We start from the raw sequence: 12,843 nt of genomic DNA, 5'->3' as shown, positions 1-12,843 counted from the left end.
CTGTTGTTATTTGATGGTGGGGTAGAGATTGTTTGTGGAAGAAGAGCTTTGCAGCATCCTTGAATGTTTGCTTACTTTTTGTCCAAGCTGATAAACTTCTTATCAGATTAAAAAAAAACAGGATGTGCTAAGATGCTTGTGTATTGCCGCTGCTTGGCACCAGGTGGCAGCTGAAGCTCAAAATTGACCTCCAGCTTACTTAGCTCAGCTGATTTATTTTACTTTTATTTAACATACAAAATTGTCAAATTCTTCCTTGTAAAATGAATGCCTCAGAGCAGAGCGGGTGTAAAACTCATGTTGGCTTTGTTTGGAAAAACATGGTTCAGCATTGTGCCATTTGGCAGCTAACATAAATATTAAGACATGAATATTTGTGGGGGATCCCGTGAAGTATCATACTTAATGAAATTCTTTATTTGAAGGTATCTGGTACAGGAGGATCTTTTGGGACCAGCAACATTCAGGAGCATCTCTTGCCTTTTGATTTATCAATATTTAAGTCTCTTCATCAGATAGAGGTAAGGTTTCCATAGTTTATAAGGTTTATAAGTATATAGTTTATAAGGTTCTAAGATTATGAAGAAATTTTCTTTATTTTGATTGTCTTTGAGACATCCTAGTATTTTACCTCAAGTAGAAAGCCTTAACAAAAAGGTATTTTTCCCTTTCAGGTGGCACATAAATTTGTTAGATAAATATTTAGCATCTTTTTTACTCTTCCCATTACCCTAGCAGAGAGGTTTTTGAAAATAGAATGTTTATCTCATTTAACACAGGATAAGTGAACGTGAAATTCAGCAAGTTTAAAAGACAAAAACTTAGCTCATGCTGGTCCTTTGTCTAAGAAGTGATTTATATACATATGCTTATATCTTGAGCACGAAAATTGAAAAACTGAAGGGACAAGCAGCTATGATTCCTGAGGACAGATTTTGGAGCAGGCTTATATAGACTCAGAATGCTTAGTGACCAGTACATTTTTAGGATGCAGATGATGTAGGGATTCATTTTGATGAACTATGCATATTTGTTAAAAGTGTTTTGTTTTTTGGGTCCCTCTCTCCCCCCCCTCCCCCCCCCTTGCTTCAGTTAGGTGGTGTAGAAGAGAGAAAATGCTTGTTAACTGAGGAAAAAAAAAGTTTTCACAGCTTATCCTGATTATTTAGTGTGAAATTTTCAATGAGTGAGGGATTCTCTACCATTTTGAATTGTTCACATTTATGATTTGAGAATTGACACTTACTAGAAACCCATCATGTCAGTATTGAATTGCATAGTTTAAAATACTTATTTGTCTAAGAAAATCCTTTGTAAATAAGTATTTGAGCTCCTTTATGTCCTAATTTTTAAAAATATTTACATAAAAATATGTTTTAAATGACTGTACATGTATAATTTATATCAGATTGCTTGCTGTCTTGGGGAGGGAAGAGGTAAGGGAGGGAGAGAGAAAGTTTAGAATGCTAAATCTTATGAAAAATGAATGTTGAAAAAAATACTATTAAAAGAGAAAAAAATGTTTAAAAATTTTAAGTGATATTTACAAAGAAATAACAAACTAACCATGGGCCCCAAATTGTGTTTGTTTCAGAGACCTATAAGAATGGTTTATCTGTTGAGACATAATTCTTCCAGCTCTGCATATGCTCCCTTCCAGGAGCTCATATTTAGGTGGAAAAAGGTTTGCAAGTGTTAGACAGGCAAGTTTGAACAGAGGTGTGGCTCAAGCTGTAGAGTTCTCTCCTTCTTCTCTCATCACTCAAGGGCCTACTAAATGATGCAAGTGTTCTTTCATTCATTAACGTGATTAAAAGGGTTTTTGCACTCAAGTCATGTTTCTGATGGTTGGTGGTACTTCTTTAACCTCTGTGGCATAGATGGCCCTTACCTTACCGTTAAACATGATAATAAGAAGGACGCCATTGTTTTTAGAAAACAATCACTTGGTGCTTAAGTCTCTGCAAGGGTGACTTAGGTCTTCATTTGGCTTCCTGCCTTCCAATTCCTAGCACTGTTTATTATACGGGAAATTGAATTTATGAATTATGTTGTCTTTTTAAACAGATAAGTCACTGTGATGCAAAGCATATCAAAGGGCTGATTTCATCCAAACACACCTTAGCCACATTGAGTGTCCGTTACTCAGCAACCTCAATGAAAGTAAGTTCATGCCCTTTCTTGTCCTGAAAAATCATCAAAGGATTCTCTGGTCTATTTATTCAAAATTAAATTCAGCTTGTGCTCCACTGAGAAAGTTTAAGGTCATGGTCTAGGCAGTTGTTTACAGCTCGCTCTCTCTCTTTTTTAAATTAGTGATTGAAATAAATGCCTTTTCCCTGTCTCTGATCTGTGAGTTCTCTGTCAGAACATTTAATGTAGAGTGTAAAGAGCACTATACTGTGAATTTCAAGGCTTGAATCCTAGAGTCCAGTCCTGCTAATAATCAGTAATATAACTTCAGGCAAATCACAACCAGCTTCAACTTGATAATTATTAAAGGTCTTCCTTGGCTCCCAGTTCTAGAATTGATCATATTATCAGTCCAACTTTTAAGTTATTTCTCCCCAGAACTACTTCATCATGGATATTAATTTAAATCAATGAGTGATATAATAAGGCACTTATTGAACTTAGGTAGCTTTTCTTTTTAAAGTAAAAAATATGTGTTAGCATTTGGTAATCATGTAACTTTAGCTTGAACCAGATTATTAAAAGTAAATACTACTGGGATATTATCTAACATAATGATATGTCTTTAAACAAATTGGTTTATGAATGTTGTCATTAGATTAAATACTGACTTAAATTGAACTGTTTGTTTCTCATTCTTGGGCTGAAGATGGAACAAATGAGATCATAGATATAGAAACTTTTGAAAAAGGATCATGTTTTAGAAAAATGCAAAGGGTGTTAGCTATTAAGGGGGCCCTGTTATGGCTTAGCAGAAGAGATATTTTAAGTGAATTTAAAAGGTTTCCATATTTTTAAACTTTGAATTAGCTTATTAATGTACTAATCCCTATCTAGGTATTAAAAAAGTGGGGTCTTTGATATACAAATTTGGGGCCTGTGTGAAAAATCTTTCATCCTTACACGCTGTAAGGAGACTGAGGTTCTAACCAGATTTGCCTATGTGATCCAGGGAAGCCTCACTAAACTAAACTTTTGTGTCATGGGCTGTATGGTAATCTGGTGAAATCTAAAGACCCTTTCTCAGAATCATGTTTTTTAAATGTATACACGTAGGATCAAAAAAGAAATCAATTATATTGAAATACAGTTTCTAAAATATTAAACAACCCAGCAACCAAAGTTAAGAGATCTCAGGTTAAGAATCCTTAGATTAAATAAGTTTCAAAGATCCCTTCTAGCTGGAAAGCATTGAGTCTAAGTTAGAGCAATTATTAGACTGTCCCATCTTGTTTTATGTTGTTTTTTTCCTTTTCTGTCTCAAATGAGTACTAAAGAAATCTTAGGTTTTTTGAGGTTTTTTTTTTTTTTTTTTGGTAGGCATTTGAAAAAATTTAATGACCTTGCTTTTGTACATTATAAAGATTTTATTCCTTTGTTCCATTGGTTTTAGAATCTGAATAAAATCAATCCTATTATTATTTGTATGATTTGGGAAGCCTAGGGGAGGAGGGCGAGGAATTGATGAAATATAAACAAAAACTTTTATCCTATAATGTTGATAAAGGATTTTTGAGAAAAGAGAAGTCATCTTTAGTTGCTAAAAGTCCATGGTACTTTATGGAGAGTCATGATGCCACCAGTTATAAATTAAGTAAACTTTAGTCACTTTGAGCCCGAGGAAGCTATTGATATACAGCAGTAAAGCTAATGATAATGGTTTAAAGTTTGAGATAGAGAAGGAAAAATACAAAATAAAGCAAGATGAGACAATGTAATAGTCATGTTTTTTAAAATATTAAACTTGTTAACTTCACAGGTATTTTTTTAAAAAAACTTTTCAATTTATCAATATGGCATTAATGCAAATAACGTGATGCTTTGTTTTATGAGAGCTCCTGTGTTTGTGTTAAAATTTGTAGAAGTCTTTAAAACTTTTCAGTGATTGTCAAAATGATGAATTTTAAAGAAAAACATTCGATACACATTCATAGGTATTTTAAACTTTTTACACAGGAAATCATTGTTCCTGAAGCATCAGAATTTGATGAATGGGAGCCAGAGGGTGCACATCCAGATTGCCCTGTAACTGCAGTTATTCCAACATGGAGAGCATTAACCACTCTAGATATGAGTCACAATAGCATTTCACAAATTGATGATTCGGTGGTAAGAGTTTTGAAATCTCCATTTAAGTTCTCTAGAGTGGGCCTTGCACAGAGTTAGGTAATCAATGAATATTTGTTAAGAAAGTGGATGAATTTTTAAAAGATTGGATCTTTGGAAATTTCTCTCTGGTTTGCCAAAATTATAAAGACATAGGCTAACCAGACCTTAAAACACCATATGTATGTTTGTGTAAGTGAAGGTGTATTTTAAGATGAATTGAACTGATATCTAAAACTCTACTTTATTTGTGCCATTGCCTTACTTTTCAGTCATTTCACATATGTCCTTTCAGATAGAGCCTTTCCAATGACAGTGACCATAGGTGACAGTGTTTATAATAGTCTCAGTAGGCCCCTATATCTCTGCCTTAAAGGGGAAGTTATGTTCCATTACCTGTTCTCTAGGACTTTCATTGACTTTTTGTTTATGCATGGTTTAACTTCTCTTTAGTGATTTTTCATTTGCAGTGTTATAGTCATATATATTGTTACTTGGTTCTGTTAATTTTTTTTGCTCTGCATTATTTCATACAAGTTTTTCTTTTAAGTTCCTTATTTGTCACTTTCTACTGTATATCATCAATTACATTCATATACATATTTTGAGGCTTTTCTCCCTCAGCAGATCCTCAGTCAATAGGTGTACTCACTTTGTTTTCACATTTTTTGCTAGCACAAAGAGTTCTTTGGGATATACTGTTCTATTGCTTCTGTTTTGAACCTTCTTGAGTATTTGCCCAGTAGCAGTATCCATTCAAAGAATATGGACAATTTAGTCATTTGACATGATTGATTACAAGTTGAAAATCAGAACATTTGGGGGCACTTCTACCAATAGAGAATCACTGTCCATCTTCCTATAGTCCTTCTAAAAATGGCTCTTCTCAATTTTTTGTTACCCATGTCAGTTTGCAAGGTGTAAGATGAAATCTCAGGAGGCGTTTCAGTTTTCATTAAAAGAATCAGTAGAATAGTGCCTCTGTAAGGAGCCCAGTACTTTTCACTGTAAGAGTAGCCCAAAGCAAAGTTCTACATTAATATTCCAAGGACTTGATTGAGGGTAGAGAAGTTCATTTGGTATTCAATAGATTATAAATATTCAATAGATTATAAATCTCAACTCTATAGAACCTAATAGTATCTGTGATAAATCTATAGTATCTATAATAAAAGTCCCTTCCTGTGGCATCTGGGGACATGTTAACCATGATCTGGAACTTGGTTGTCATGCTTATCCTTAAGGAATTCTGTTGGAGTCTTGAAGTGACCAGTCTTCATCTGTATCTTCCCCTTGCTCAATCTGATAATAGGTTAGAACAATAAAGAAGCAATTATAAACAGTATTATACTACTTATTGCAGAAGTACCAATTGTGCAAAATTCAAAAGAAAAGCAGAAGGTTTGTTATCAAAATCCTCAGGCCCAAGAATTCTTACAGTGTACAGATGTTCTCAAAAGTCTTTATTTTCTTTAGAAATCCTAAGGATCATAGGCAGTTCAAAGGTCAAGATCAATAAAAGATAATTTATATGAAAGTGCTTTACAAATCACTATGCAATTATAAGTAGTTATCATGAGATTATTACTAGTGACCTTTTTTTTTTCTTCCTCAGAAACTTATTCCAAAGATTGAATACTTAGATCTGAGTCACAATGGAGTGATGGTAGTAGAAAATCTCCAGGTAATTTATGTGAAGAAATAATTCCTTTTATAGGAGATCCATTTCAATTTATGTTTCAAAAAAGACATTCAAGAATAATTAAGATTCATCACAGTTCTTTAAATCTTCTTTCTCCTAGGATGTAAGAATCAAGGATTAAGATCAAATGAAATGATGAATATGAAAGTGCTTTATGGGAGTCCTGTATAAAAATAATATTTGTAGTAATTGTTTTCTCTGACATGGCAAGAGCTCAGAGCTCTTGGCTAGGAACTCAAGGTAGTCTGAAGCAGTGGTTCCTAGCCTGAGTCACAGACATCTGGGCTGGGGACTGTTATTTATTTCTAGAAATTGAGAGGAGAACACACTTCTGAATAAATATTTTCTATAGCATGAATGCTATTATAATTAATGTAAAAGATCAGAAAACTAGAATCTGTTTTACAGAAAAAGCCTAATTTAAATATTCATTTAAATTCCCACCAATCAAAAGGATTACTTCATCACAAGCTTTTAATAAAAAATAGATTTCTTTAACTTGAAGATGAGTTTATTTTGTTTTATTTTAATGTAACTTTCACTCATGTTGAACTGATGTAGCTCTTATTCCTCTGTTCTATTCTCATGGCCTATAGCATCTGTACAATCTCATTCATTTGGATCTCTCATACAACAAACTCACATCATTAGAAGGCGTTCATACCAAACTAGGAAACATCAAGACTCTGAATTTAGCAGGGAACCTTCTGGAAAGTCTGAGTGGATTAAACAAACTATATTCTCTAGTCAACTTGGATCTCAGTAACAATAAAATTGAACAGGTGATAACTTCTTTTAAAGTAATTGCTGTATTCATGTGATATCTACATTGGTGGGTAGTAGTGGGGAATTTTAAAAGGTTTCCTTTTGTTTCAAAAAAGACAATTTAATTGTCTTCAAGTCTTCTGAAGTGGAATTTACCATTTTAAAGTTGGGAACCAAATGATTTGTAATGCTTTCCCCTTTCAGATCGAGGAGATAAAAAACATAGGAAGCCTCCCTTGCTTAGAAGAAGTTGTATTATCCAGCAATCCTCTGAGCATCATCCCTGATTACAGGACCAAAGTACTAGCTCAGTTTGGGGAAAGGGCCTCTGAGGTAAGCCACACTTGGAAAACACCAAATCATATATAAGTGATGAGCTGCTATGAGTTCTTGGATTTTTAGGGTGCTGGGGAATTGCTGGGACATATTTTGTTACATGTTCATGTTATCATTTAATATCCATTTTAGTATCTTCACCAAGTACTCTGAACTAGGAGAAATAAGGATTCAAATGTGTTAACCCTGCCTTCCCTGAGCTTACAACTAATAAGAAAGATATAATATAATTGTGTAAGAATAGAGCATAGCGCTAATGAGAAATACATAGTTCCTATCTTTGGGAAATCCAAAAATTCTTTTTGACTTTTGGGTGGCCTTTCCCACTTCAAAGAGAATACCTGACTGAGTTTTGGGAAGGTTTTCTGATGTTTTCTATTTGCCTGTTCTGATAACTGTGTCAGGAAAACAGTAGAAATGTGTCTTTGAGAAGCATTCTTCAGCCTACTTTTTGCCAGCAATACTAAAATTGAAAGGGGCCTCTGGGCTTACATATGAGGCCTTAAGGTAAGGATCAAAACAGACAATTTTGAGAATACCTTTTCGATTAATGATATTGACAGGGTTGGAAAAAAATAAATGCTTAAAATAGTGATAAAGAATCCTAGATAATTGTGATGACAAATATTAAGTGTAATTTGATGAGCTCTTTTTTACCATTTTTTAAAAAATTCCAAATGAGTTTTTTGTCCTTAAGTTTTAGGTTACATGTTTGTATTTCTATTTTTATAGCTATAAGACATTTCCATTTGGATATCCTGTCACCTCAAACTCAATGTATCCAAAACCCAACTTCTATTTTTACTCTTATCCCTTTTCAACTTTCCCTGTTGTTATCATTGCCACCCCCATTCTCTTAGGAATGGAAGTTTGTGGACACATCCTGGCTAGTATGTCATCAGACCTTTCTGATTCTTCTTTCTAAATGTTTTATGCACCTGTCTTTCTGCATGGGTGTGGTCATGTTGTGGAAAACTGTTCTACTTATTGTTTGTTGAGTCAGGTTTTTTTTTTTTTTTTATCCTTAGCCTTTACCATTCAAGGCCTTCTGTGTACTGTTTTCTGCATCCCAGCCAAACTAGGGTTCTCATTATCCTCTGTACTCGCTCCTCTTTTTCCCATCTCTGTGCCTTTAAAAAAATAATCAGTAGTAGTGCCCTTTGTTTCTATTTCACCTACATTTTTCTCCCCTCCAGAGTGTAATCTTTTATATGTTAAAGATTAAAAAGGGAGGGGGGATGAAATTCAGCAAACTCTATCCAACATACAAAAAAAATCTGACTTCCCATGCACACATCTATACCTCTAACATCTGCCAAAAAGCAGATGATAGTGCCTTCTCCCCTCTCCTTTGGGGATTGCTTGGGTCATTAGGATTGCATGGCATTCTGTATACAGTAACAGCAAGATTGTGTGATGGTCACCTGTGATAGAGTTAGCTTTTCTCAGCAGTACAGGGATGTGAGACAGTCCCGACAGACATGGGATGGAAAAAGCCATCCGCATTCAGAGAGGGAACTATGGATACTAAATGTGGATCGAAGCATACTGTCTTTACATTTTTTTCCATTTTTCTTTTTCATGGTTTTTTCCTTTTGTTCTGATTTTTCTTTCACAACATGACTAATGTGGAAATATATTTTAAATAATTGTACATGTATAACATGTAGCAGGTTTCTTGCTGTCTTGGAGAGGGGAAAGAAAAGGGAAGGGGAGAGGTAAGGGTAGGAGGGAGGAAAACAATTTGAAATTCAGAATCTTGCAGAAATGAAGATTGAAAACTATCTTTACATGTGTACATGTGATTGGAAAAACAAAATACTATTAAGTTAAAAAAAAAAAAAAAAAAGGAGCCATCATGGGGCTGACCAGGGCCCTCTTCAGGTGGAGGAGACATGACTTGAAGTGAAGCAAGGTTACATGGAATAGTTGGTCTCATGAGATCAGTAGAACCATTTCACTGAAGTTTGGGTGGTTATAATCTGTTAACAATATTTTTATACTGTCTTGTTTTTGTGTTTAAAGTATGACCATATAGTTAAGTAGTTAAAGGGCTAGAGAGGGTCTCCTTCTTTGGTATATTCTTCTTGGAGCCAAGCAGTCTTGAGGATTTTCATTAAAATATTTTTTTCTGTGAATTTTGTTTAGGTTTGTTTGGATAATATCATTACTACAGAGAAGGAACTTGATACTGTAGAGGTATTGAAAGCAATTCAGAAAGCAAAGGAAGCTAAGTACAAACTGAATAATTCTGATAAAAAGGTGGGTTTTACATTGGTGGCATTCTGCTGGGTGGGTGGGTGGGTGGGGATATATGGGCCCAAGATGAGGAGCTGAGAGTATTCATGGACCTGGTCTGATTGCTGTCTTTACTGCTCATGTGGCCAAGGACAAGAAATTCATTTTGTAAAAAATTAAATGACTGTTTCTGAGCGTTCATGTCTGTCCCATTCCTTTTACCTGTTCAGGAAGGAGAAGAAGATGGCTTGATGTTTTGTGCAGTTACCTCCCCATTCCCTTTGCTCATTTTATGTCTGTCCTTCACGATCTTTGTTTTCCCTCCTTCCCTCTGGAAATTACCAGGTGGGAAAAAATGCTTTGGGGTCGATGTTCACAGCCCACCTGGAAGGGCTGTCTGGCCTGTGGAGCGAGGGAATCAGGAGCGTGAATAAGAGCCCTCGGTTGGAGGGCTCCGGGTGTGCTTGCAGTCCTGGTGGCGCTCGGCGGCTTCTCCTTGTCTTTAATCCCCGCCTGCTTTCTTTATTAGATCAGTGAGGATTCCCGGCTCACTGCTGCCAGCTCCAAACCAAACTGTTCTTCTCTCCCTGTTCGTCCCTCTTCTCCCTCTCTGCCTCCGCCTCTCGGCCCCAGCCAAGGTAATCATGTATGTATCGTGCTAACGAGCAGGGCGGCTTCTGGGGACCGCTTCTCTGGGCTAGAGGAGAGATAGAGCAGTTGTGGAGCACTTGGTGTAGGGCCAGCCTCTGGGTTTAGCCCAGAGGCTAGAAATAGAAGCCCGCAAAGCAGCCTCTACCCCCTGCAGCCAAGCTTCTAATGGGCAAAACCAGGATGGGAGCATGATGTGGAGGTGACTGGGAGGTGTGGAGGCCTGACACCTTGTGAGGTAAGGTGGAGGAGACTTATCTGCTCAGGTGACCCAGCGGCCAGAGCCAAGGTTGCTGGAAGGAGTGGGATAAGCACAGGGAATAAGGGTTAGTGGATAGGAAGCTTGATGAGATGGCCAAAAGTTGTATTCGTGTCTGTGAAAGTTCTGGTCTAATGGAAGTAAATGAGAGCCAGTAAGATGAAGAAAGCCTAAGCAAACTAAATGTCCTAATTGGTACTTGTCATTCCATAGTCATTTCAAAACCCTTTCCAGGAGGGTAATGAGCACAGCGGGAGAAAATAGAAAGCCTTTATGTCCTCAGATCTATTTTCCCATCTATCTGGGACCCTAAAGGACCTGCTCAGTGGAGGAGATCTGATCACCTAGCAACAGTTCTCTCTGAAACATTGAGAAACATCACCTAGGAAACCGAATATGTCAAATTCAAACAGAGACAGATCCTGGGTGGCCACACACTGACTTAAAAAACCATAAATTAACATCATCTGTGGCATGTTGTATTTTTATTGATTTTGTTAAACATTTCACCAATTGCATTTTAATGTAGTTTTAATAATTAAAATTAGTTTAATATAATTTTGGAATTTTGTTTAAGCTGAGAGTTTGATACCTCTACTATTTATAGAACTATAAATTAATCTATAATAATGATTAAGAATCAGCTGGAAGACTAATCATTTGTTCATTGGTTTATATGGTTGAGAATTCTGACTGTATGATGGGTGACAGAGAAAAACTTTCCTTTGCCATGTATATGCTTACCTCCATTCAGACATCCAGTTTTAAACTTCTGCATTTGTAAGGCCAAAAATAACTTTAAACTAGCATGATAATCCTTTAGTTCAGTTAAAAGAGTGTGGTATAAGGAAGAAAACACTGACCTCCCTGTATAATCCAGGACAAATTATTTCACTTAAATGGAGGTTATGGACTGGTACCTTCTGAGAATGAAATGAGATGGTGAATGAGAAAGCACTTTATAAATAGTGGTGGTAGTTGTGTGTGTGTGTGTTTTTTTTTTTCCTCCTTTTAACTGAACTTGCGGATTTATCTTTTTAGGGTGCTTTCAGTGATGAACTTTTCCTAACTTTACATATAAGCACCTTCTCTGCAGCCCATCATGACCAGTTAGGTAGATCCCTTCAGACTTAAAATATATTCTAGTAAATATAGTAATTAAGTAAATTAAGTAGATTATGTGAGAAGTTTTGCTGCATCAGTAATACAACAGTGGGAAGATTCCAATGGAAAAAACCATGAGGGAAATTAGTTCCAGAGAGAAGCTTTCTTATAAACAGGAAAGAAAGCAGTCCATTTCATTTCTCCTTATGTCATTGTTGATCATTCTATGGATGGGTCAGAACTTGGCTTGTTTTGGAACAGAACCAGATGTTGAATAAGAATGACCTCATAGCCAAGCTTGTTCAGTCACTGGTTGACAGCTTGCTGACTTGGAGGTCAGGAATACTTATCCCCATCTCCCTACCCTGGAACTGGGACCTAGACCACTCTCAGTCCTGGGAGAAAGTTGACTGTTAGCTCTAACCATCTCTCAATTTTTTTTTTTTTTAATGATCTCTAGATCATAAAAATCTAGATCAAGATTTTTCCAGCTGAAGTTTTTTATCTTGAGTTGTCATTCCCAATATGTTATTTATATAAATAACAAAAAGTCAGTTATCCTTATCTGCTTTACCCAATCTTTGAACTGTGCTTCAGTCCCAAGAAAATGCTGACCTCTTTTTTTTTTTTTTTTTTTTTTTTTACTGAAGTATGAGAATCTAAATTTGTGTATATTCAGGGCATAGTTCCAACTCATCATTGGTTTTAGCTGACCCTGCATTAAAAGCTAGTTTTTTCTCATTTATGAATAGCACCTAAAAACAACAAGTTGCAAGAATTTTACAAAAATGAGTTGCTGATTTAAACTAATAAGCAAAATACTTGACACCAGAAAGGTTATTTTTCTTTTTTTTAAGTCGAGCTAGATAATAGAACTTACTTTCAAACTTTTCCCTTGAGTCTAGTGTATCTAATGCTTGATCTCAATATTCTGCAGTAGCTGTAAAAAATTATTTATTACAATCCACTCATGCACATATCTATATATTCAATATATAATCACCTCTTTCTGTGCATGCTCCTGGTAATTCTTGATAATAAGTGCATTTTGAATAAGCCATAATAGTGGCTTTGGAGTTTGGACCTGTCATTATTTCTAAAATATAACAAACTGTTGAATAGGCCTATTCATGGAGGTAGTGGAAGTTTGTATAACTCTTTTGACATGCATTCTTAGGAAGTTATTCCCCTGTTCTGTGGCTATACAAAGTAATTAAAATAATGAAAAAATTAAGAAGTGGCCGTCTTATAGGGGCATTCTATAAGTGGAGCCTTATGGCTTTTCTTTTTGTTCTATTATCTGTTGTTTCAGGACATGAGAACCAGGTAAGCAAAAGTTCACAACTAGCTCAGACCTCATTTGGTTAAGAAAAATATGCTCTGATACCATAGCAAAGCAGGGGATAACACATTCCAAGTGATTTATCTTAATGTATAACTTGATTAATGTAGGATTTTTTATAGGTAATGTGGCTATGAAGATCAAATATTA

At 35.6% G+C, this 12,843-nt stretch overlaps 1 protein-coding gene across 5 annotated transcripts in view; it reads left to right on the top strand.

Annotated features, from left to right (window-relative positions):
- NISCH (nischarin) overlaps positions 1-12,843 on the top strand; it is a 52,562-nt gene that overhangs the window by 26,604 nt on the left and 13,115 nt on the right. For 4 of the 5 annotated variants that reach the window (XM_051985060.1, XM_051985069.1, XM_051985074.1 and 1 more), the window contains exons 6-13: positions 426-521; positions 2,068-2,163; positions 4,150-4,302; positions 5,915-5,983; positions 6,598-6,783; positions 6,971-7,099; positions 9,251-9,364; positions 9,870-9,978. In XM_051985060.1, the coding sequence (XP_051841020.1) occupies positions 426-521; positions 2,068-2,163; positions 4,150-4,302; positions 5,915-5,983; positions 6,598-6,783; positions 6,971-7,099; positions 9,251-9,364; positions 9,870-9,978 (952 nt within the window). Of the gene's footprint in view, positions 1-425; positions 522-2,067; positions 2,164-4,149; positions 4,303-5,914; positions 5,984-6,597; positions 6,784-6,970; positions 7,100-9,250; positions 9,365-9,869; positions 9,987-12,843 lie in introns of all 5 variants that reach the window. The other variant, XM_051985089.1, reaches the window with a different exon arrangement.

This window comes from Antechinus flavipes, chromosome 1, assembly GCF_016432865.1.
Source record: "Antechinus flavipes isolate AdamAnt ecotype Samford, QLD, Australia chromosome 1, AdamAnt_v2, whole genome shotgun sequence".
Taxonomy (NCBI): Eukaryota; Metazoa; Chordata; class Mammalia; order Dasyuromorphia; family Dasyuridae; genus Antechinus; species Antechinus flavipes.
This window is presented reverse-complemented; position numbering and strand designations above follow the sequence as displayed.